At 41.7% G+C, this 27,127-nt stretch overlaps 1 protein-coding gene across 6 annotated transcripts in view; it reads left to right on the top strand.

Moving 5' to 3' along the window:
• Window positions 1–27,127, top strand: part of sdccag8 (SHH signaling and ciliogenesis regulator sdccag8) — a 317,675-nt gene that overhangs the window by 284,236 nt on the left and 6,312 nt on the right. For 3 of the 6 annotated variants that reach the window (XM_078229527.1, XM_078229522.1, XM_078229529.1), the window contains 2 exons: window positions 19,421–19,565; window positions 23,957–24,025. In XM_078229527.1, the coding sequence (XP_078085653.1) occupies window positions 19,421–19,565; window positions 23,957–23,971 (160 nt within the window). In that variant the 3' untranslated portion in view covers window positions 23,972–24,025. The remainder of the gene's footprint in view (window positions 1–19,420; window positions 19,566–23,956; window positions 24,026–27,127) is intronic. The other 3 variants (XM_078229526.1, XM_078229528.1, XM_078229523.1) reach the window with 2 other exon arrangements.

Genomic DNA, 27,127 nt, shown 5'->3' with positions numbered 1-27,127 from the left:
AGCACTACTACCCTCCACTTGGCTGAACGTATTCTCACATTGAACAACTACTTGACTCACTCCCTCCAAATAAAAGGTACAATGCACGTCCTAGGCATGTCTACCTTTTTGTGGGATATGTGGAACATTCTTTATTCCAGTACTGTTCAGAATCCCATGCTCATCCTTTTTTCCAATATACTGCTGTCTGTGTCGGAGCAAATTCCTGCTCTCACCCTGAACTGGAAAATTTCATCAACTTTGCTTCCAATTATCACCTTTCTTCTGCCTTCACAAGGTCCACTGCTAACTTTCCCCCTTCCTTCCATGACTTCCCTGTCTTCATTTCTCGGGATAGGCTATCAACTATTATTCAATATCCACTGACTCCCACAGCTTCCTTGATTACAGTTCCTCACGATTCAATTCCTTCAAGGACTTTACTCTCCCAGTTTCTCTACCTTTGTCGCATCTGTTCAGATGATGCAACTTTCCATACTAACACTCACAGTCATGTCCAAACAGCGCTCTGGACCATATCTGTTCAATCTCACACATTTCTGCTCTCACCCTTTTCCCTCCCTCCCAGAACCATGAGCAGTCCTCTCCTTCCAACACACCAACCTCCACTATTTCAACCACCTTCAATGTGATGCCACCACAAAGCACATTTTCCCCTCCCCATTCAGGGACTGTTCTCTCTGTGATACAAATGTCCACTTCTCTGTCACTCCCCAACACTGTCCTTTTGCTGTGGCACCTTTCAATGCAATGCCTGCCCTTTTACCCTCTCCCTTCTCACCCTCCAAGGCCCCTAATACTTCTACAACATGAAACAGCAGTTTATTTATATAATTTTCAATTTAATATTCCGTATTCACAACTCACAGTGTGGTCTCCTCCACATTGGAGAGACCAAAAGCCGACTAGGTGACAGCTTTACTGAACACCTTTGTTCAGTCTGCACGGGTAACGGCCCAGCATCCGGTTACCTATCATTTTAATTCTCCATTTTACTCCCAATCTGACCTTTCTGCCCTCCACCTGCTGCAGCGTTCCAATGACGTTCAACACAAGCTCAAGGAACAACACCTAATCTTTCAGTGGGGACTTTACTGCCTTCTGGACAACAGATTTAATAATTTTAGATCGTAACCTCTGCCCTCGTTTTGTTTTGATTTTCTTTGCTTTTTTTTCTCGGTTTTGTTCTTGTATCCTTTGCTTTCAGATCGCAGCTTTTCAGGATCTAGCCATTCACATCTCCTCTTGGAACATTCTTCATCCCTTTAATTGTCCCATTACTACCCCTGGCCTTGCACCACAACATCTTTTGCCATTTAAATTGTCCTGTCCTCCACCCTATCAGAGCCTTCCATTTGGTTCTTCTACTCACCCTCCCTGCTGTTACTTGCTCAAATCCCATTACCTTACTAACTCTTCCCACTTCTGATAAAAGGCCACAGGTCTGAAAGGTTAACTCTGGGATGAATTTTACCCTTTGGCTGGGATGCACAAAGGCTGGTAAAATGACTTGGCAGGATCTCGGATGGTGTGTCTGACATCTTCCCTCCACATGCCAACAGCAGCAGCAAAGGTGCCAGACAGCTTGCCCGCTTAGAATAAAACTGAGCCAGTTAAGTGGCAAGGGGGGTGGGGGGGGGGGGGGGGGGGCAGGGGTCCTCCACTACATGGGGAGACTTCCAGTTGAATCCTGGTGGCCTCTCAGTGGGCTCTTTGGGAGGGGATGCCCAGCAGAAATGACCATGCCCCCTGTCTTCTGTGCCCCTCCCCTCCCCTCCCCTCCCCAAGCCTGCCTGACAGCCTCTGGTGACCCCAGATCCCACTCTTGGTTGCGATGGTGCATGTCCATTGATGTTTGCTCTTCTTGCAGATGCAGCAGTGCTGTTGTGCCGCTGACCCTCCGAATGGCCCTAGCAGCAAGACCCCGCCACCACAGCAAAATTCTAGCCTCTGTTTCTTTCTTCATGGATACTGCCAGACTGTCTGAGTATTTCTAGCATTTTCTGTTTGTTTCAGATTCCCAGCATCCGCAGTATTTTGTAACTCTACGCTGCCCATTTACTGGACAGAGCAGAGCTGCTAGGAAGTTTACTGCATCAGTATAAAATTCTTTTTTACCAAATTACCACAAAGCAATTTACACACCTGGACCAACTTTACCATCTCTAACCTTCTTGCTGGATTCTGGATGTAAAAATAGTCCAAGAGCAGATTCTTGAACAGTGGCTTCTGGTTTTGCACTTTGATGCTGCATAACTGGGAGAATGCACTGATCCAAAGACGCCTGTGTGACTTGAGAAACATTTCAGTTCAGTAATCTTGTATTCGGCCTGCCCACCAGTTCATTCATATGGAACTGATCACCATTTCCAGGATGTATCTGTCCACGGGGCTGTGATTCAAAATCCGCTGTGGGGAGGGTTTATTGTGGGCTCCTGCACCCTCAGTAGTAAGTCAGGATGACAGAGAGTGCGAATAAAAGAATTAGCCAATCTCCAGTCTCCCTGTTAGCGTGGTTCCCTGCTAGGAATGTGGATTTACTCCTTATCAGTTGTTCTGATCTGACAATAACCTATTCTTGCTTTTATTTAAAAGTGTTTAAAGCTACAATAAATGAATTAATCAGATTTATCACATCTCATCTGAATCGGACCAACTGCAATATATTTTTGTAGAGTAATGCTCACTAGTCATCCCAGCATTTGGGTGTTGCTTATGTGAAAAAAATTACCCGTTCCAAGTTAGAAGAAAAGTAAGAGCATTTGTTTGCGTTTGGATAGCAACTTCTCAATGCCTTCATCAAATGTCTTAAAGCACTCCTCACTAATCCACTTTAATTGAAAAGCAGTGATTATCTGGGTAAACTCAGCAACAATTCTCTTCTCCAGTAGGGAATGAGGAAGGAATGTTGGTCAGGAATTTCACCTCTGACCAGCCTGAAATTAACATTGAGGGGGAAAATTTGCATTTAAAAGTTTCAGAATGCTGCAGTAATCACCAAAAGTTTGAGAAAGACTAATTGTAAGCCATCAATGCTGTTCTATCTCTGCCTGTCCCTGGAATTTGTAAATTACACACATTTTTATTGACAGATTTGTGTTCTGTTTCATTTGGTGCTGTGGGGTTTCTTGTTAACTCACTCCCTGATGTTCTGTCACTGTGACTTTATTACCCAGTTTATTATAGAATTTGAAAACGTCTTTTGCTTCTCAGCATTTTTTTCCTGCTCTAAGTGGAACCTAACTTAAAGCCTTCAGTTAGCATGGGAACCACCAGATGGGGTCCTTTGACAAGGGTCAGCAGGGAAGCTGTCACTGCTGCATATAAAGGGTGGAGCTCAGGGCTGTGCTTTCAGGAATAACAACACTGCTTTGTTTGGCCAAGGCTAGTTATCAGCTTTTCTGCATTAAAACCTAATTAAGATGTGTGCCAGTAAAAGAAGGGCAGTTATTGTATTTGTTAGTTTAGCTGTTGGACATTGATATAATTTAATCAGCCTCCTACAGTGAACTCTGCTTCACAGAATGTCTAAATTAGGTTTTCTTCAGAAATAAAGGACGTATAAATTATAGCTTTAACCTGTAACATTTGTGACAGTGACTGACAGCCAGAGAATGTTAAAGAGCATGACTAACCCCTTGAGTACTCAGCATGACACCAAAGTGCTGTTTTATTGTCACAAAATATGTAGGAGAATGAGGTCCAGCAACTCCAGGCTGCTTTAAAAAAAAACGTGAGTACGAGATGTGAAATTTAACAGAGGCGGTGAAAAGAAATGTCTCAAATCTTCGGAAATTGTCAAAAAAAAACATTTAGGAGGTTAAATTATTGACTTTTAAACAAAGGGGCATTTGAAATACAATCAGATGGACCTGCTATCCTGACATCACCTGGTACCCTTGGTCTTTACGATTGTTAAATGGTTCACTCAGCAGTGAACTATTAAACTCCTCAATGCAGAAGTGCATGGCAGGACAGTTCAATGATAGCACAATAGGGCTGAACCTTAACTCCCAAAAAACATTTCCGAGATAAAAAGTTGTAAAAAATCTCGGAACAGGAATTTACCCCACCCCACCAGTTTTACAGAGACAGGATAAAGAACAAATTGATCCACTCATTCACAGGGATGCAAAATGTCCATTTGAATATTGTAATGTGGTTTCATGCCTTCATTTCAGCAGCCATTTTATTTTTAACCATAGGGTTTTTCAGGTAATGTGAGGAACTCAGCAACTTAAAGGAGGTAAGAAGGGTTGAATCCATGAGCCAAGTACCTTTACAGCATTGCTTATGGTCAAAAAAGAGCATAAAAGACCAACATGCTAGCCCAGCAAATCTCTCCTGCCCCCTGCAACCTGTCGCCTCTGACCACCATTGGGTTCCCAGACTTCCATAGGACTTCTTGCACATTGCCCCTGTGTCTGCGTGGGTTTCCTCCGGGTGCTCCGATTTCCTCCCACACTCCAAAGATCTGTGGGTTAGGTTGCTTGACCAAGCTAAATTGACCCTTAGTGTTAGGGGGACTAGCAGGGTAAATACATGGGGGTGTGGGGATAGGGCCTGGGTGGGATTGTTGTCGGTGCAGGCTCAATGGGCCGAATGGCCTCCTTCTGATGGTAGGGATTCTATCTTTCTACTTCACTTCAATTTGGTCCCATCCATCACAATCAGGAAATCTCCCCCATGATCTCTTTCACTTCCTCCAGTACACCTATCTGCTTTCATAGGCCCAGCAAAGCAGGCTTCTGGTCTGTCAATCCCACTAAAGAGTCCTGCAATTAAATTCTGCAGGGCGTTCCAGAAACCTGTTCTAGGATTCCTGACGTGATGATAGCCTCCCATCTCAGCTGCACAAGATATGCTTAACTACAATCCATGCCTTAGCTTCTTGAATCAGGAGATTGTATTTTCAAGTCAACTTTGTGACTTCACCGAACCACAGACAATGATCTAACGGTCCCATTTACTGTGGGCGCAAATCCCATAATGGCCACTAAATTTCGCGAGAGGACAAAAACAGGATTTTCGCTGGCAAGATCACAGAATGAGATCTTTGCTGCCCACCACTGATGACATCAGGACCATGCTCAAGAAGGGCATGAGCCTGATTTACATGAATTAACTTCACATCAGCGGGCCTGACACTGCTACATCCACCCTCATCCTAACTTCCCGCCCAGCCAGCATGACGTCACTGCACTGCATAAGACAGTTCCCAAACCCCTTACAAATGGTGCCCCAATCTCAGGATTCCCAGTGTTGCTGGTTTTCTTAGGCCCCGCCCCTCTAGCTGACTGTGTGAATCTCTCTTCCCCTTTGAAATTGCAGTGTGTTCAATACAGTGAGAATAGCTGGCTGGGCAGCCTGCGAGCTTCACACTGGTTTTTTCGCCTGAGCCAACACTCGGCATCTTTGGGAAGATTCCGGCCACAGAATTGTTATGGCACAGAAGGAGGCCATTTTGCCCATCATGTCTGCATCAGCTCTCCAAATGAGCATTATGACCTTTCCCCATTCCCCTGCACACTGTTTCTATTCAAGTAATCATCTAATGCCCTCTTGAATCCCTCGATTGAACCTGCCTCCACCACACTTCCAGGCAGTGCGTTCCAGACCTGAACCACTAGTTGTGTGAAAAAAGTTTATTTTCTCACATCACATTTGCTTCTTTTACAAATCACTTCCAATCTGTGCCCTTGCTTTCTTGATCCTTCATGAGCAGACCCGTTTCTGTCTATCTACTCTGCCAATCCCCTCATGACTAAGTGTATACTCGAGGGTGCGCTGCACTGTTGGGAGGGTGTGTTACACTGTTGGGAGAGCTATCATTAGGATGAAACATCAAACCAAGGTCCCATGTGCTTTGATCCATGCTCGCTTCTTTTAACGGGCTTTCCAACAATTGCTAAAACTCCCAAGACAATAGTGAAAGAATGATGGTCGATCTCCCTTTCTCCTGGGCAATATTCCTCCTGCAACCAAAACCACTGAAGTATACTAACTGTGGGACCTTGCTGCATACATAATGCTTGCCTCATTTTCCGACATGCCGAACATTTCAAAGTGATTCTTTGAATGCAAAGCACTTTGAGGCTTTTTTGGAGGGATGAGGTTTTTGATGTAAATCTTAGTTATCAATTGCATACTTGAATATTTCAATCCTTTCCTCCCATCCTCTGCCCCCTGTAAACTACAGCTGTGTCTTGAGTTGCTTAGACCCCATGTTCTGGATTCACTCCCTAAACTCTGTGACCCCCATCTCCTGAAAGAACATTCTTCAAACACATCCATTTGACCAAGCTTTTGTCTACCTTTTAATATCATCTTTTTAGCCTGAGAATCCAGTTTTTGGAATTCTGATTTAGTGAAATGCCATGGGATGCTTTCCTATATTAAGGACTGTAAAGAATTGGAAGTTATTGTTTCTTCATATTGATAAACAAAGCCATTTTGTGATAGAATCTGTGCTGTTTGAGGCTCCTGTCATAGCCGCTTTATGTGCTAAAAATTTAAAAGTTGATAATATTTTGGGATTCATTCATTAAAATTTAGATAGGAATCCTCAATGATGAAAAGCCTATTATATTAAATCTACCTCGGTATTTGATATGATTGTGATCAGGATTTTAAAATAGGATTTATACATTGTCGTACACCCATTGTATACAACAATATCTACTTGATGCAAAGACCTGAAGTTGTTCCTTTGTGAAGTTGCTGCGATGGTTTTGACAGCAGTTTCCTAGGTAAAATCTAGCAGGTTGACAGCAGATCCACAGTCACTTCTCTGCTGTGGAGTAACATAGGGAGCAGCCAAGTCCTGCCTTTCCTGCTGGGTTAATCAACCCTTTGCAGAGGAATGACTCAGTCAGGACACGGCACGGAATGTGTTTTGATAGCAGGCGAGTATGTTTTCAGGTAACATGGTGCGCATGTAATAAATTGTATCTGACAGAATGTTGGGAGGTCTGGATGCCATTGTCTGTTTATGAAGTGGACACACAGGACTGCAGACAGAATATTCTACAGAATATTCTCCACGTGAAAGGAAGCTCCCACATCACGTGTGCACTTGTGATTTTTTCATGTAAGGAGAAATGTTGCTGGTACTGTTTAATTCGGATCCAATTTCACATTTTAAGACGGTCAGGACTTTTAGCATTTTTCCTTTCTGGTGCACACAGATGTTCATTCTGTTTTATTTCTGCCAAACGTACCCAATGGTAATAGAAGAGTATCAGCACCCCAAAGCAATAGAGACCTTTCTCATCTGTCGGCAGATAAAGCTAAGGCTACTTGATGGATTTCCCATCTTTCAGTCATGTTGCACTTTGGAAAAAGAAATTGAAGGCAAATTACTTTATGTTTCTCTCCTTGTTTCTTCCTGATGTGCTTTCAGCCAGGGTCTTCGGGCCTTTTAGGGTCCACAAGACAGTTTCAATGTTTAGCCAAAAATAATTGAGATTTATTTTATTTTTCTGAACCTGGCCGGGTGGCCTCGCTCCAGACAAACCTGAACAGTGGGCAGACTGACACACACAGTGTGAGAGAGAAAGAGAGAGGACAAAAATTACATTAAAATCATTAAAATCCTGGTGTCAGGATCCAGGGAGCAGCAGCAATTGGAGAGGCGAAATATGCCCGTCTCTGAGATCCTGCAGCCCCCTCCCCATGTCCAGTGTATGTGGTAAAATGGCAGATTATTGAACTGTCAGGCATGTGCTAACAAAACTCTGAGCAAAACAATTGTTAGCTTTCAGCCACTCATTGCGAGAGAAGCACAGTGCGGCTATACTGGGAGAGGAGTGAGGTGGACCTCAGAGCCTGTTGTTGCAAAATGGAGAATTGGTGTGAGAGTATAGGTGGAATCCCCGCTGATGCGGGACATTGTACACTCACTCACAAGTTCCACAAGTAAAACAGAAATAATATACCTGTGTACGTTTAATTGTGGAAACATGCTGGTTTACAAGAGTTCGTGGAATTTTTATAACGTGGGAGGAGGGGCCTCAGAAGTGAAAATGTTTGAAAATTGCTATCCTAGGTGATCTGCTTGTATTCTGTTAATGCCATCTTGCAACGATCACTAAAAAGTGCAACAGGAACAACTGTCTTTAACTTCTTGCAGGGAAGCATTCGTGCCAGGACTTTGTAGGGGCAGTAAGAAATTCAGCAGAGTAGAAGTTTGAAACTACCTCCTAAGAGCACCAACAAGTGCTGCCCTCAGTGCTAGCTTTTTACAAAGAACAATACAGCACAGGAATAGGCCCTTTGGTCCACCTTTCTAAACTAAAGACCTTTTGTCTCAATGTGGCCTGTATCCCTCTATTCCCTACCTTCGATGGGTGTTCCCATTCCGAATACTGAACCAGCTGGATGATGCCTAATTCTTCCAGCCTGCTGAACTCAATATCCCCTATTTCTAGTAAAGCATATGGTGTCGGTCTTGCCCTGAAGAATTCAGATCAACGTAAATTGCAAGCCTTTGATTTTGCCTAATTCATCATGGAAAACATTGTCGTATTTCCTTAACAATTCTGGCAGTCCCCTTGCCCGAAACTCAAACCAATCCAAATTGATTTCATTAAACCAACCATGACCCAGGAGGCTTGGTTCTTCATCCGTCACTATTAATAACAGGAGCTGGGCAGACTCCTGCCCATAGCTCACAGGTACTATTGTTGTGCCTTTTACTTTCATTGCTTGTCCTGTGTACGTCTTCAACTTGGCAGAAGTGCTCTCCATTTCAATGTTGGACTCACCCATCACAGTGGCTGAGGTCCCTATATCCACTTCCAAACTTTGAGGTTTCCCATTTACACTGAGAGTTACAGTAATAGGGCCTGGCTTGACTGCTTTAATATTAAACAGAGAGTGAAATATCGGAATCAATGACGTCAGGCACTTTAACGTTGTGTACTTGTAACATCTTGTTACACGGCAGTCTTAACTTAGCACTGCACTGTTTTATCAAATATCCTCTTTTGTGACGGTATTACCGTCTCTTTCTGATTTAGGAGTGTGGTTACCTCCACATCGGTAACATTTCACCATTATCTGATAGCCCACAGCCTTGGTATAGTAGAGGCAAAGTGCTGGTAAATGGGATTAGGTGGGAGGTCAGGTGTTTCTCACGTGTTAGTACAGACTCAATGGGCCGAAGGGCTTCTTCTGCATTGTATGATTTTATATCTTTTTGTTCCGTGACTTTGGCAGTTTTGGTGCCACAGCTGATTCCAGGTTCCCACCCTAATTGGTATACCATTTTGTGCATTCTGCAGTTCCTGTGAATCTTCGTCAGTGCTTTCCATGTGGCCTGTATTATGCCCATTTGAGATTTATGTCAGCTTCTGCTAGCAATTGGCACTGTATGGTCTCATTGCTCATGCCACAAACTAACCAATCCCACAGCATGTCATTTTGGATTGCTCCAAAATCACAATGTTCCAATAATTGTTTTAGTTAAACAATGCCTGGGGCTCTCACCCTCAAATTGAATTTGAATCCCTGGATTTGACTGATGGTTTGGGTTGAAAATTACCCTTCACTAAATCCATGAGTTCACTGAATGATTTGGAGTCAGACACGCTTGGGTGGTGAGACTGTGAATAAGATTGTAGGTCTGACTTCCACAGACGCTCGGGAGAACTGCTTTGCTTCCTCCCCTATTTTGTTTGCCTGGAAACAAAATCCAAACTACTTGATGTATTGATTGTAATCCTCAGTGGAGGAGTCAAAGAGAGACATTTAGTGAGTATATTTCTTTTTCATTCAGTATTCACTTAAAATGCAATACTCACAGGTATGAGGCTAGAGGCAGTACCAGGATCCTTTATCCTTGTCGCCAAATATGAAGATGTACTCACGTTGAACAATGAACTTTATTTACAAGGTTGCAAGATTCAAGCTAGTCCATAGGATACTCTAACTAGGAAAACTCCTCCCTTAGAAATTCCTCACGCTAGGTGTTGATTGGTTGTTCAAATAACGTGACCCTTACTTAGTAAGGCTGGTCTTAAAGTGAGTCACCACAGAAGGCAGGGGTAATCTATGCACATTTTAAAAAGTTTAAACCTTGATTAAACCCTTAATGAGTTTTTTTAAACAGCTTTAATCACCCTCAGTTGGGAAGAGAATGGGAGATTTGTCACACCTTCCCCCACCCTGGTGATGATTGGCAATGCCAAGAAACGCAGCGGGAAATTGACATCCCCCCCAACCCCGACACCAGTATTTTCAGGGCCTCTTGCCTCTAGACCCAAAATTGGGGGACCCCAAGAATTCAGTTTCCTGTGCCAGTTTTGTCATGATGTGGAGATGCCGGCATTGGACTGGGGTAAGCACAGTAAGAAGTCTCACAACACAGTTTTGTCACACAGACCAAGATTTGATCACCCATCGTAGTTTCTTCTTCTTTGGTTCAACATTCATTGTCCTTGTATTTCTTGGGACGTTTTTCTACCTGAAAGGTGCTTGTTGAATACAGTTCTTATACAATGGTACCGTTTTATTTGCAACTCTGTTGTTCTTCCCAGTGTGTGGAGGAACATAGAAAAAAAGGCACCCTTCATCTTCAACGCCCTTGGTGTTTGTCATGGGAAATCCATGTTGAGAGCTGTTCTCAGTGCCTCTTGAGGAGGCGCATAGGGCTTTGTTTACCCTGTAGCACTCTAATGTAAATGCATGGGTAATAAATGGGTGGACAAAAGCCCATGAGTGGTCAGGTTGCATTTGTTTTAGGCACTCTGCCCACTTACCTCAGGAAAATGCAGCTGACTCTGGAAAATAAGCTGCTAACTGGTGTTGCCCAGGAGTTTTGCACAGATAACCACAGGAGAACAGTTAAGGGCTCAGTGTTCAGTGATGAAGAAGTGGTAACAAAGGGAATGCTGTGACAGAATTGCCTTAAATGTTAACTACACAGCTTATTTCTATTCATGCAAAATAAATTGCTGGAATACATGAATGAATGTAATAAAATTTAAAACATCAGTACCATGTATTAGTTATTTCCACAGACAGGCAGTGCACAGGTCTGATAACCAATATCAGGGAAAAGATCAGGCAATGGCTTGTGACTTCCTTAGAATGAGGAAAGATACTAGAGTGAAGAGTTTAGTGCATCTATCCCATTTGTCCCTCAATTACTGGGCAAGGAGGAAGTCAATAAGCCTGCCAAAGAAATTACATTTTTCATCTATAAAGACACTGGATCCACAGGCCAGTAGCCTTCCAGCACCTTACTGAAATTTATCATTGTGTGTGTGTGTCAATCACAAACAAGAGCAATTCTGTCCCTAAATCTGACGTACACTTTCCAGCAGGGGTCAGTGGATAGCTATCAGAAGCAGCCACTCTGAATTTTTTACATTCTGCAGCAGTTCAGCTCGTGGCTCCAGTTTGAAACATCCGAGGTCATTTGTAGGCAGAAGCTTTAAACATTTGAAAATCGAGCCAGGCTAAATAATCCTACGTATTACAAAGTAATAAATGACTTTTTCTATCCTATTTGTATCGTGTTGATTTCAACATTCACAATTCTGGGAGGGCACAGTATCAGAAACAAGCCCATTATTTCCTTTTAGTAAAAAGCATGTAATTATTGACAGCACCTTGATTGCATGTATTTGTGGCCTGTGTGTTTTAAAAGATGACTGAAAAATATTTTATCAAAAAAGATTTAAGTGTCAAAGAATTTTTTTATCTTCTCTGTATGATTGGTACACAGTTGTAAACAGTATGTTTTAAACCTACAATCACTCAGTTGCAATTTACTTAATACTAAAGTTAAACACAATTAAATTCTAAGTATCTAACTGATCAACCCCCTATGACCTGTGTTAATAACTTTAAGATGCACACACACAACCTCCTGCTTTAGCTGTGCCTGAAGATTATTTTAATATCAGGAATGGATGACACATTCCTCTGCTTTGGTTTGCAGAGAAATTGATTAAGTAATTAAGTTTGAAACAAGTATTGCTAACCCCTGATTTAAAAATAGTCTTTAATGCGAGCTGCTAGTTGGGGGAGGTAGGAAGACTCCTTCCAGCAGTGATGTGAACATAGCAAATGTCACAGCACAAGGTTTGACTGTTATATCCTTAACCTCTTCCTTCAACTCAGTTTACCTTTATGAAGTGTAACAAACGTTTTGCTGTTAAAATTTGGAGGCGAGCAAACATCTTTCCTGAGGCAAATCGGACTTTCCTGCTTGCTTAGCACCAAACGCATTTGGATTTATTTTTCAAAACTCATGTTTATTTTTAGTTGCTTTACCATGTACAGTAGTAACTTCTATGCTTAAGTGGGGGTGGGGCATTGTGGAGACCCAAAGTTAAGATAAATTGCATCATTAACTGACTATCTTTCACAACAAACTCATTTTACAACTAACAGGATAAAATAATGTTTGAAACGTTGACATTTCTATTTATGATAGTTGCATTTTCCTTTTTTTGGGGGCCAGTTCTCTGCCCAAGTGGTCATTCATTATTCCTTAGTGGGCACTAGCAGACCACTCAACTACATGGGGCATCACAATTACGATCCCTCTGCTGCTACAGCCAGTTCAGCAAATTAATTTTTGAGTTTTGATCGTCTTGTTGGCAGTAGGAACAGTACCATTGGTTTTATGTAAGGGACACAGGCCAAGCTTTCCATTTCCACAACTAATCCATTGAATAAATAATAGACACATAAGGATATCAGTCAAATATTATTCCTGAATAGAATTCAACTCTCAGCTTCCACATCTGTATTTGAATGATGTCTAAATGGAAGAGGTTTTAGTAAATTGAAATTAAAACATTGAAAATTTCCACTTACATAGCAAGGCTAATGTAGAAAAAATGTCCCAAGCTGCTTGGGATCCTGAGGTTGATAAACATAAAGTTCCAAAAGCAAGGAAGTCATGGTAAACCTTTATAAAACATTGCATCAGCCTCAACTAGACCATTGTGTCCACATTTTAGAAAGGGTGTGAAGGCTTTAGATAGGCTGTGGAAAGGATTTACGGGAATGGTTCCCGGGATGAGGGACGTTGGTTGCATGGATACATTGGAGAGGCTGGGATTGTTCTCTTTAAAAGAAAAGACTTGATAGATACGTTCAGAATCAGATCTGAACTGAGAAGTTAGGGAGAAACTGTTGCTGTAAGAGTCGAGAAGCAGATGAAATGAATGGTGGAGCAGGCTCAAAGGGCCGAATGGCCTACTCCTGCTTCTCCTTTCTATGTTTCTATGACACTAATTTAAGATGAATGGTTTAAAAAAAACAAAGCTGACATGAAGAAAAGCTTTTATCGTAACAAGTGGTTAAGATCTGGAGCACTGCCTAAGAGTGTGCTGGAAACAGATACAATTGCGGTTTTCAAAAATGTATGAGATAATTATCTGGAGAGAAAACAATGCCAGGGTACAGGGAAAAGTGGGGCGAGATGGGACTAAGTCCGCAGATTCCAAGTCCCAGAGTTCAGGACCAGGTAAGTGTGGGGCCTTTCATGGCAGAAGAGGGGAGGGGAGGTCTGGGGGGGGGGGGGGGGGGGGGGTGAGGGGGGGGGGGGGGGGGAGGTGGATTCTTGATAGAGAGGCTGGGGGTATGGGAGGGAGCAGCAGTGCAAGCGGCAGACCTTGGGAGGAAGGCACCAGATATGGAATAGTGACCCTTGAGGGAGGCAACCCCCCGTTCTACCCTAAGGCCTGAGCAGCACAACCTGCCAGGCTTCCCTCCCCACTCTTCCTGAACTCATCAAGATTGAGGCCAAACAGGCAGCCTGAGTTTGTAAAATGTGTTCAGGAGAATTTTCTACATCAGTATATAGAGGTGCCAACTAGAGAGGATGCGATATTGGATCTCCTATTGGAAAATGAGTTAGGGCAGGTGATGGATGTGAGTGTGAGGGAACACTTTGGATCCAGTGATCATAATGCCATTAGTTTCAACCTGATCATGGATAAGGATAGATCCGGTCCTCGGGTTGAAGTTCTGAACTGGAAAAAGGCCAAATTTGATGAAATGAGAAGGGATCTGGGAAGTGTGGATTGGCACAGGCTGTTCTCTGGTAAGGATGTAAATGGAAAGTGGGAGGCCGTCAAAGGAGAAATTTTGAGAGTGCAGAGTTTGTATGTTCCTGTCAGGATTAAAGGCAAAGTAAATAGGAATAAGGAACCTTGGTTCTCGAGGGAGATTGTAACACTGATTAAGAGGAAGAAAGAGTTGTATGAAATGTACAGGCAGCAAGGAACAGATCAGATGCTCGAGGAGTATAAAAAGTGCAAGAAGCTACTTAAGAGGGAAATCAGGAGGGCTAAAAGAAGACATGAGGTTGCTTTGGCAGACAGAATGAAGGAAAATCCAAAGAGCTTCTACAGGTATGTTAGGAGCAAAAGGATAGTGAGGGATAAAATTGGTCCTCTTGAAGACCAGAGTGGTAGACTGTGTATGAAACCAAAAGAGATGGGGGAGATACTAAATGGTTTTTTTTTTTGCATCTATATTTACTGAGGAAACGGGCATGGAGTCTACGGAAATAGGGCAAACAGGTAAGGAGGTCATGGAACCTTTACAGATTAATGGGGAGGAGGTGCTCGCTGTCTTGAGGCAAATCAGAGTGGATAAATCCCCAGGACCAGACAGGGTATTCCCACAGACCTTGAGGGAAGCTAGTGTTGAACTTACAGGGGCCCTGGCAGACATATTTAAAATGTCAGTTTTCACGGGGAAGGTGCTGGATGATTGGAGGGTGGCTCATGTTGTTCCGTTCTTTAAAAAAGGTTCCGAAAGAAATCCAGGAAATTATAGGCCAGTAGGTTTGACGTCGGTGGTGGGCAAGCTATTGGAAGGTGTGATAAGGGATAGGATCTACAAATATTTGGATAGACAGGGACTTATTAGGGAGAGTCAACATGGCTTTGTGCGTGGTAGATCATGTTTGACCAATCTATTAGAGTTTTTCGAGGAGGTTACCAGGAAAGTGGATGCAGGGAAGGCGGTGGATGTTGTCTACCTGGATTTCAGCAAGGCCTTTGACAAGGTCCCTCATGGGAGGTTAGTTAGGAAGGTTCAGTCGCTAGGTATACATGGGGAGGTAGCAAATTGGATTAGACACTGGCTCAATGGAAGAAGCCAGAGAGTGGTTGTGGAGGATTGCTTCTCTGAGTGGAGGCCTTTGACTAGTGGTGTGCCGCAGGATCGGTGTTGGGTCCATTGTTGTTTGTCATCTATATCAATGATCTGGATGATAATGTGGTAAATTGGATCAGCAAGTTTGCTGATGATACAAAGATTGGAGGTGTAGTGGACAGTGAGGAAGGTTTTCAAAGCTTGCAGAGGGATTTGGACCAACTAGAAAAATGGGCTGAAAAATGGCAAATGAAATTTAACGCAGACAAGTGTGAGATATTGCACATTGGAAGGACAAACCAAAGTAGAACGTACAGGGTAAATGGTAGGACTCTGAAGATTGCAGTTGAACAGAGGGATCTGGGAATACACGTACAGAATTCCCTAAAAGTGACGTCACAGGTGGATAGGGTCGTAAAGAGTGCCTTTGGTACACTGGCCTTTATAAATCGGAGTATCGAGTATAAAAGTTGGAGTGTTATGGTAAGGTTATACAAGGCATTGGTGAGGCCGAATTTGGAGTATTGTGTACAGTTTTGGTCACCTAGTTACAGGAAGGATGTAAATAAGGTTGAAAGAGTGCAGAGAAAGTTCACAAGGATGTTGCCGGGACTTGAGAAGCTGAGTTAGAGAGAGAGATTGAATAGGTTGGGACTTTATTCCCTGGAGCGTAGAAGATTGAGGGGAGATTTGATAGAGGTGTATAAGATTTTGATGGGTATAGATAGAGTGAATGCAAGCAGGCTTTTTCCGCTGAGGCTAGGGGAGAAAAAAACCAGAAGACATGGGTTAAGGGTGAAAGGAGAAAGTTTAAAGGGAATATTAGGGGGGGCTTCTTCACGCAGAGAGTGGTGGGAGTGTGGAATGAGCTGCCGGATAAAGTGGTAAATGCGGGGATGCTTTTAACACTTTTAACATTTAAGAAAAACTTGGACGGGTTCATGGATGAGAGGGGTGTGGAGGGATATGGTCCAAGTGCAGGTCAGTGGGACTAGGCAAAAAATGGTTTGGCACAGACAAGAAGGGCCAAAAGGCCTGTTTCTGAGCTGTAATTTTCTATGGCCCTTAAGTAGCCAATAATTCACCACCTAAGGGCCTCAATTTGGCAAGGATGTGTGGGCCACCCTAGGCTTTGCCCACTCAATGTAAAATTCCAAGTCATGAGTGGACAAGAAGGAAGTACAAAGGCCACCCTGGAATTGTACGAGTACCTGCCCACACGCAATGCCCCCCCCCGCCCCCCGCAAATCCACTGGTAAAATTTTGACCATAGATTATACAGGATTTGAGAGGGAACGAGGGTGTGAATCTGGGAAAGGTGCAGGATCATGACTGGGACACAGTGGAGCCAGTTTGTTTCTGAGACAAGGAAGGAAACAGCAAAAGCAGCTGAACTGATGGTCTCAATCTTAGTGAGAACAAAATTGCTGAGCTTCTCAGCCCTTGTTGGGAATGAGGAGGCAAGGGGAGTGTTTCAGGTGGGTAGTAAAGATGACTGGAATTATCTTTGGTTCCCAGAATGATTGTGGGTGCTTTTATTTTAGATGATAGGGATGTCCGGCAATACTTGGTCCTGCCAGATTTAATGCTGGGTGCTTAAACCATTTGTATGCCAGGTACACATAAATCTGTGCCTTGGACTTGATGGATGTAGAAGAGAGTTAAAGGATTTACTGGAGAAACAGAAATGGTTAAGCAGGTGCATAGCTTCTGAAAAATGAGGGTCATAGGCTAGCCAGTTGGGAAAAGAGAACCTGCTAATGACTTGACGGAGCATTTTGCTCTTCAACACCCACACTCAGAGATTCAAGGTTGTTTGCCAAAGCGACCAATACAATCATGCTTACAAGATGAAATTCACTGATTGTATTGGTCGCTTTGGCAAACAACCTTGAATCTCTGAGTGTGGGTGTTGAAGAGCCTCAGTAAAAGTGGTCTACTGGTTGCAGTCACATTTAAAAATCTTTGAAATGTGACAAGGACAATTTGAGCATAGTTGTACACTCACCTCCTATGATTAGTCCACTGAATAAATAATAGACTCAAAGATTGTGCTTGTTTTCTTTTAATAGTCAAAAAGAAACACATGCAGATAGCAGAACTCAGCCAGCTGAGTCCTGATAAATGTGCAAGTAATTTGCCAAGAAATGTTATGCTTTAATTAGGATTTCTTACAGATTGCTTGTGCAAAATAACCAATTTGTACTGAAATCCATCTAATGACTCTTTCTGCAAGTGAAGCTAAATTAAACAACACAAACACCACTTTTCTAACATATTCGTGCCTTGATGTGAAACTGGAAAATGGATTGCCGATAATTAGAGTGTTGAACATTGAAAGCATGAATAAGGAGGAAAAGCATTATTCCTGGATGCAATTCCACTCTTTGCTGCTACATCTGGATTAGAATTCTTTCGAAAGGAATAAATAGTAAGTGATTTTGGTAAATTGGGATTGCAAGTTCAGACATACACTTGTTTAGAGGATGACAGCCGAGCTGCTAATGAAAATAATGGTCTTCATTTCTGGAAGCATCCACACGTTCTAGGATTAGCCTCGTAATGAACAAGCTTTTTGGGTAAACTATGAGGACAGGTGTGTCACTTTAAGATGGCCAGATTCTCAGACAGCTTGGCATACCCATGTGGCCATCGGACCAGTCGTAGCACCAAGAAGAGTTGAGATATCCAGAAAAGGGAAGGAATGGGAAGCCAAAGGGGCTTACACTGAAGTTCAGCATACATCCAGCAACATCCCCCGCTAGTAGAATATGCAGCAGCAAAGTCACTGGGACAACCCAGTGAAGTTACCCATTTCAGTGATTGAGGAGAAATGGGATGTTTAAGAAAAAGTATTGTCCACATTCAGATTCTACTTGGATAATATCCTAAATAGTTGACTAAACCAAATGTTCCTACCATTACATGTGCACAAAGCCAATACATTAACTGAGCTACCTTAGTTCTCCACAAGACACAGTAGGAGTTCTAAAACACCCGATATAGAAACTTCGCCAATGAACTATCTAATCCAGAGATCAGCACCTTCCTGTGCCGATTTTAATATAAACACCAGACAGGAATGAGAGTTATATTTCTCCCGAAAGGATGTCTTAAGTTTCAATTTGTAACTATCAAATGTAGGGAGATGGACTTGCTGGAACTAAAACAGAAAAAAAAAGTACACTAATTAGTTGTGTAATGGGTTGGCCTGAAACAAAACCAAGATCAGATGATATTTAAATGAATGCACAAGGGGGACCTGACCAATTTAAATTGATAATGAACTAATTTCAGTTCTAAAACTGTGTTAGCAGTACTTACTGATAAAGTTGATTGGCTGCATAGTCTGACTCTGCGCAGGGTTAAAACCTGGAGCACAGATGTATGTGTTTTACTGGGTGCTGGCTATCCAGGTTATTGTTAAACAGCTTCAATCAAATTGTCAGTAATATTAGAAATAATGCAAGATTTAGAAAAATCTGCTTAGTCATAAATCAAAAATGGAGCAGAATTGAGGATTCCTGAATGGAATGCACATAAGGAGGACGCTGAATTTTGGGGAAAGTGGGTCAGGTATCTGAACCTTCAGAGACTGTAGCTATTTTTGAAAGGAAATCAAAGAACATTGAGTCTCTAACTACAAACATTCCTACTCAAATGTGCTTTGTAGCTATTGGCTACACATCCCCATATTGATATTTTGGAGTCACAGTGAAGAGCTTTCTATACTTGCCTGTTCAAAGCCTCTTTGATACTTGATTCTACCAGATTCAGTTAACAGCTCTAAAGATTGGTATGTCTGGATCACATGCACAGATAATCGAAGGACATTTGCAGAGTTGAGCACACTTTAATCAGTGATGCATATGCCTGTGGCATGGTGCACTTGGAACAGTCTTGCCGGATTCTTGCAGTCAATATACTTTTTGAATAGGTACTGTCACACACAGCATTTTACCCAATGAGTTTGGATTGTAACATGCTTCATTGAGGCATCTGAAATTTAGTGTGGCCATAGCCCTTAAAGGGTCACTATTAAAAGGGATGTTGTGACGTTGATAGAAAAATGAACTAAGGCCATGTCACAGTGGAGTAGCCATAGGAACGGTTGTGATTGATATTGAAGAGTTTTGTTTCTGCTTGATATTAAGGCTCACAATGCTTCCATTTTGCTTGTGATTGTTGAATTAATTAAATATAAATATGAAAACTATGAATAAAGACCAGTTTGCACTGTAACACAACAAAGAAAATTTATTAAGTGTTCTCTCTGGTTGTTTTGTCTTTGCAGACTGCAACAGTTGGACCAGCACAGTCAGGCCAGTGCACAGCAGGTGTTGGAACTACTGCAAAGGCAGAATGAGCTATTAAAGGAGAGACAGAGCCTGTTGGAAAAGGTGCAGTGCCTGAAATCATCAGGAAATGTCACAGGCAAAGTAGGATTCGTCTGTTATCTATACTACATTAATATATTACTTTAGGAAACAAATAATACCAGACACAGCCAATTCCTAGTGATGCATTTTAGTTGCAGGATAGCAAAACTTTAATTTATTTTCACAGTCAATTCCATATAAAGATGAAGGAAAGTCAAAGGGAGAGGCTTTTTATTATTCAAAACTTTTTATTGAAAAAACAAGCCACCAGAAAAATAATGCACTGTATTGACTGGGAGGTGGGTCCCTAATTTATTTTTGGGGGGGGCGGGGGGGGAATGGTGATAGGATCAGTGAATGGGGTTGGGACAATGGCCAGTGGCGGGGAAGCAGGTAGCCTTTTGCAGGGTGGAAGCACTCTGATTCCTCATGGCTCACATGCAGTGCTGTAAGGATACTTAACATTTTCCCTGAAGCTGTCCTCGCTGCGTTTCCCAGAACCTGGGAAAGAGAGCAGCCTAGGTTAAAAAGTTATAAGACAGGTTACATATCAGACTGCCAACCTCATTATAATATTAAAATGGCCAACTAGCTTCCCAGGACTGGATTGACTGTGCACTCCCACCCTGCCTCATTTAAACCTGGGTGTAGGTGCTTGGGGTAAGGTTTAATATATATATATTTTATAAATCTTTCACCTGACACTAACCCATTTTCTTTTGGGGGGGAGGGGGGGTTAAAATCACCCCTAGTATTTTATTGCCAGGTTCTAAAACTGACTGTCTCCAGAAATCACACGACTCTGCCTGACCTCATCACTTCCTCCCATTCCCCCTGCTGATCAAGGGGGATCGTGAGCAAGATCCAATGACCAGGCATTCCCTTTCTCCTCTTGACTCCATAAGGTGTCCAATAAGGTTAAGTAGCACAGTAGGTACTCTTTCGAGATGAAATCTTCAGAGAAGGTAGAGTGTTGAAGTCTTGACAAAGTGTTCCAGAAAGTCTTCAAAAGTCCTCTTCAAACTCCAACAGCAAGTGAACGCTTCAAAAAGACTCAAAATGTAATGACCTGTTTATTCCCAATTAGTTGGTCACTGTTGGACAGGGTTGTGTCAGGTCCTAGTCACAAATGCCATCTAGTCTTATTAATTAATGCTAGCAGGAAATTAAATTACAATCAGTTGGGCAGCCATTTCTACTGTAAGCTTCAAATTCTTTACCAAGATGGAATCTTGTACAAAACGTCGGCTCAAACCAGCATGTCAGCTTAAGACCCTTTGTGACCACTTTAGAGGTTCTTAATTGATAAAGTATTTGTGGAAAATAACCTTCTTCGTGTCTTAGATCTCCAGCAAGTCTTGACAGAAATAACTGTTTGTGACTGTATAACCAGTCTCAACAAAACATGTGTCCTCCAGTAGCCCTGACTCCTTAGCTCCAGGGCAAAGTAGAAATACTCTGGAAAAACTAGAAAAAAAGTTCTTCACGATCAGTCAAAGCTGTCAATCAAGGTGAAGGTCAAAGGCACAAAGCACAGGTTCCTAGTTCTATTTTTTAAAGTCTCTGTAGAATAAAGTAATACTGCCACAATATGTCATTCCAATCCCTCCCGACAGAATGACAATGCAGATGATGCTAGGCATTTGGAATACATGTTAAGCAATCTGCATAAACAGGGGTCAGAAAATTACTTTGAAGTGGTGCATTTGCTCCCTACCACAGATGCAGACTGCTTCCATCTGCCACAGAAAACTAATTTTTGTTAGATAAAACTGACATTACCACATATTTCCATCAAAATATATAATATGCAGATTCCTGAGATCTGAAAGAAGACAGACCCTGATCTGACACAGCTGCTTCTGGTGGGTGTGCACTGTCTAGGGGAATCCTTGGTCTACCAGTCAGATGAAATGGAGATTCTGGTCTCCTGCTCCTTGATGCAGCAGCAAATACCTTGCAGGACCAGGCTCCTTCCTTCAAATTAACTGGATGTCTCTTCCACATTTAGTTAGAGGAATAGTATGACTCATCTTGATCCACCCTCCCTCTGGTTTATCAAACTGCATGCATCATTATGCAACTAAGCAGAGTACGGAATTAATTTTGGGTCAAAATGCAAGTTAAATTTCTTTAATTATTGACCTCAGTTGCTTAATTATTTTGGAGCAACATCTATATACTGGGGGACTGCAAATTATGTTTTTTCCCAATCAACATCTGCCACTCATATGAACTCCAGTGGTTAGTGGTTTGGATAGAGAGTTGATGTACAGTATGTTAAGGTACAGATCATAAACCCCAAAGGATGTTATTAAGTTCAACTAGACCAACATTTTTTTCTATTTTGGCATTAGTGTGCAGGAAAGGTGTTTCACTCCCGGTGTGATTCTATTGACACACTAGGAAGCTTTTATCAAAACGAACTTTATTCAAAATACAGTTTAACTATAACAAATGGATTAGTTTAACTTTTATCAACAAATACTTAAACATGACAAGATACAATCTAACTGCTAACCTATCTCTATTAGATCCATTTCAAGCAATATTCCTCTTATAGACTTGCGTGCTTGTACTTGGGCTGCTAGTCCTCAAGCCTCCAGAATACTTCTGGAGAGAGAGAGATATTTCTCCTAGCAGGTCCCAAACAGCAGCCTCCACAAAGAGAGCGAGCAACTTCTTGCTTCTTTCAGGACCCAGCAGTAACTGCTTGCTTTTCCCTGTAAGCTTAGCTCCTCCCCATAAGCACATGACTGTCAATCAACCTAATCAGAACCCCACACTGAAACCCCAGGGAGAAAAACAAATAAACAAAAATGCATCAACTCAGATCAAACACAACCCTAAAAAATCAATCACTAGCCTGCATTCTCAACATGAGCTGCCTGGTGCCTAGACAAATCAGCACCGTATAAAACATAGCTGAATTTTAAACATACCCCTCACAAGAAACATGATATGAATACATTTCTTAAAGGCACAGTATCATCACAAGTACAAGTAACATCCCATTAACAGTATTGAAATGTTCTGGATTCATACCAGTGTGTATTTGTCACTGGGGAGACAGTAGTGTTGCGATGTCACTGAGCTAGTAATCCAGCTGGTCAGGTGTACATCCTGGGGCAAAATTCCACTACAACAGCTGGTGGAATTTGAATTATTTTACTGAATCTGGAATTTAAAGCTAGTCTCAGTAAGGTGACCATGAAACCATTGTCGATTATTGTAAAAACCCATGTTGTTCACTGATGTCCTTTAGGGAAGGAAATTCCCCCACATCCTGACCTGGTCTAGTCTATATGTGACTGTGGATGACTCAACTGCCTTCGGAAATGGCCTAGCAAGCGACTCAGTTCAAGGGCAATTTGGGATGGGCAAATCCTGGCCTTGCCAGCAATGCGCATATCAATGAAAGAATAAAAATAGATAATTTGATAACCAAGAATTAAATATAAAAAGGACAAAAGCATATTTTAAAATCTTTACCCAGCAGTCATTGGGATATGATGGTTTCTGGTTTGTCATAAACTTAGCTGAGAACTATTATTGTGAAGGTATGTTCCTTCAACTATTCCTTCAAACCTGGTAACCTATAGATCAATATCTTGAAGGAACAGCAGTGCACCCCCATTCTGTGTAAAATATCAGCTTTAGTTTCAGAGAGGGATAATCAGTGCCCTTTTCATAGTGATATTTAGTGTCAGTGCAAATAAGGCAGCTGTCATTAGACCAACCATTCTTAGTGCCAAACTAGATCCTTCTGTCTGCCTGGCTGATACAAGTGCCAAACAAATATTATATCTGCACTTAATTTTACAGCATGTTTACCCTCTGCCTACTTGATGTTTTGATAGTCGCACGTTTGAGAGGTCAGGCTCTGAGTGCCATCTCATCTCTCTCAATTGCAAATGTATGCATGCAGTCTACTCTCATTTGAAATAGTTTAATTTAAATTATTGGATAATTAACTCGTTTTAGGGTTTAATTCAAGTTTTTAAAAATCTGGAGTAGATTGTAGTATAAAAGCTGCTTTGAGATTTAGTGTCATTTTTGTGAGACTGACCGGTGAGGGTCACAACGTTAGTGTGAATATCGATTTTTGTGTTCCTGTTAGGAAGTCAATAACAACACAGGTTAGGTACAGACGTGCTGTGGCTCCTACCTCAGGTTTCTGGTCAAACAGTGGAAAAAAAATCAGATTTAAATATCAGAAAGGTGGCCAAAAATGGAAAACCAAATTAAATTTTGGTTTTAAAGTTAATAGAAAAATAAATGGCAGATTGTGTGTCAAACGACAACATTAACTCTTCTGTCTGTACTCTATACTCAATGTCTGATCCGATACTAACTAAAACTGACTGTGACAGTATCTATTTCACAGAATGAGAAGTAAATGTGACTTTCTTTCCTTTCTTTCCTTCATTTCTTTCTCATCTATTCAAAAGGAATCCAAACTTTGAAATGAAACCCGAAATACACAGCAAGTCAGCGAACATCCACACAAGAGATGACAGGTTAATTTTCTACTTTTACTTTGTACTTAACATTCACGTAATATTTTGTGCATTAAACGTAAAGTCCTTTCTCCTTAAAAAGCTTGTTCTTGCAGTCAAGAAATTCTTACTTTTGTCCATACATCCACTACATAGGATAATAATGTTGAGAGAGATTATATGAAGACCTTTACCAGAATATTCTTCACTGTAAAAGTTGTGTTGAACATGACATCTGAATCATCTGTCACTCCTCTCTCCAATCGGACACAAGTTCCTGCTTCCAATCAACAGATTCCTGATGATATTCATGGATTGATTTTTCCCAATGAAATTGCATCAAAATCGTCAGTCAGAACTGCAACTGTTGAAAACCAGCCCAAATCTCCTCATAGCACATTTATTATCTATCAGTGCCCTTTAAAGGGGCATTTGTTTCAGCTGGTAGGAAAAAAAAATTGAATGCTGTGACAGCAATTTGAGTGTCAGCACTGCCATTTTGCTTACTTCAACATACCAGGTGATGCTCCTTCAAGACACAGAGCCCACTAAATTGTTATCCAACTGAGATGTTGCTATCTGTAATCCAAAGGAAGACTCTTCACCCCCAGAGAAGGATGATCTAGAAGGGTGTGGCCTCGGCAATGATTATGCCTTCTCATTCTTTGCTAACTTCTTAAAAGGGAAACAGCCATTAGATAATAATGTACCATCCGAGTGCCCCAAGCTCCTGCTACAAATCTTTTTGAAACCGACATTTCTGATGTCTTCAATCATCTCTAACTCCAAATTCTGAAGTACCTCAACATGTTTTCTACTTAAAAGTGCCATGGTGCTGTAAAATGTAAGTTGTGGTGGTTGTCCACACAACCATATGCTTAGAAAGAGTGGCCCCCAAATAAATTAATCCTATAGAACTGAAAGAACAGTTTAAAATATTATTTAGAGTACAGTGTGTTCTCTGTCTCTATAGAAGTTAGAAAGAACCAACTAAAGAGCCTCAATACTATAGATTATAGGGGCACTATTCCCATGTACTACCTTAGCCCTAGGGAGGCAGTGACATAGTGGTATTTTTGCTGGACCAATAATCTAAACACCCAATCTAATGCACTGGGAATGTGGATTCAAATCCCACCAGCAGATGGTGGAATTAAAAGTTTAATGATGACCATAAAACCACTGTAGACTGTTGTAGAAAGCCATCCCATTCACTAATATCCTTTAGAGAAGGAAATCTGCTGTTCTTACCTGGTCTGGTCTACATGCAACTCCAGATCCACAACAGTGCAGTTGACTTTTAACTGCCCTCTGAAATGGCCTTGCAAGCCACTCAGTTCAGGGCATGGGCATCAAATGCCCACATCCCATGATGATTTAAAGAAATTCTCTTCAACTAAAACCCCATATCTAAATGCTGGATTAGATATGGTTCCTAGTGTCACATGTAGGCTTACATTAACACTGCAATGAAGTTACTGTGAAAATCCTAGGTTTGTGCTCAACTTCCTGTTCAAACGCCATTCAAATTCAAGTCCAGTTTCTGCACTGGTTCCTCCACTAAGCTGACCAAAGTCTCTAACAATATCTTCTGTGAATACAGCCATAGCAAAATATCCTCCATAATCTGTTTATAGCAGTGGTGGACAACCTGCATCCCAGAGGCCACATGGGACCCATGACACATTTTGCTGAACATTGCCCTGCGCAGGGTTGCCACATTCCGCTGATTTCCATCCGTTTAGTTTTTTTTTCCTACTAGTATGGCTGAAGTGGTCCAATTACAACAAGGACAAGTGAAGTGAGGTGCGTGCTAATTGCACACATTGGAAGGGAGTGTATGACTCGCACAAAGTGTAAATATTTATTTCGCTTTTACTATTTGAAGTTGATGACAGTTCTATCAATATATTAATGATTAAGCATTTTCTATAACTCATTATGAAATTGGCATGTATTAAATGTATTTAATCATTCATGGGGTTAGCGAACAAGCCCAATTTCAATCTTGCGGCCCACCAAGATGGAGGAGGGCCACTTGTGGCCCACTCACTAGCCTAGGCTGCCTATCACTGGTTTATATAATGTTTAATTTCCCTATTTAAATTCCACCATCTCTTAAATTATTCTCCATTGAAGTATCAACTTCTGCACTCACCTCTTCTTCCTCATCATTAAACTCAATTGTCCAAAACTCTAGCATGCATGCCATGTCCTATTTATCTTGCAGAATCTCATCTTCACCCAGCTTCTCCATCCTTCTGTTTCCTCTGGCCTTTTGTTTCTGTGCACCTCAGTCTCCATCTGCCCCACTTCACGCCTATTTGCAACAAAAGCAAAATACTGCAGATGCTGGAAATCTGAAAAATACATAGGTCAGGCAGCATCTGTAGAAAGAAAGAGTTAATGTTTCAGGTCACTGAATCTCAGAATTAAGTATTTCCAGCATTTTTATTTCAGTCTCACTTGTAATTTCCCCAATTATTTTGCTTCTCCATAACATGCTTCAAATTTAAAAATGAGTCACAGAAGCAAGTGATGGAGGCAGAGGTAGAACAGGAACATTAATATTTTTTCAAAGTAAACAGCTCAGCAAGAGAATAGCAAGAGACAGGGCTGGTACAGGCAGCTAGATCCTAAAATCCAACTGCAACTTTAACTGTTATTGAAACTGGAATTACCCCGAATGCTGACACTAGACTCACCTTCCATTAATCTACATTTAAATATCTAATTCCAATTACAGGGCCTCAAAAGAGGCCCGCAGTTTTCTCACTACCTACCAGGTCAGGAGTGGAAATCTACATGGCTGCTGTCTTCCTTGGATGCCCCTAGAACCCAATGCCTGCCTACCACATCTTTGGTATTTGCTACCAAATAAACCTGTTGGACTTTAACCTGGTGTTGTGAGACTTCTTACTGTGTACCACATCAGTGCCATGTATAATTCGAAAAGCACAACTGAGCAATGACAAAGACATTCTATTATTGGTATTCAGTTGGCAAGGTGATTGAACTGCTGGTTCTGTTTTGACTGTTGTATCAGTCACATGTTTGATTATAGGCACGAGAAACAAATGATCCCTCACCCCTAATCTGAAAAGAGACCATAGGTAGAGAAGC

This window comes from Mustelus asterias, chromosome 15, assembly GCF_964213995.1.
Source record: "Mustelus asterias chromosome 15, sMusAst1.hap1.1, whole genome shotgun sequence".
NCBI lineage: Eukaryota > Metazoa > Chordata > Chondrichthyes > Carcharhiniformes > Triakidae > Mustelus > Mustelus asterias.
The sequence above is the reverse complement of the archived record's forward strand: the minus strand, read 5'-3'. Positions and strand labels throughout refer to the sequence as shown.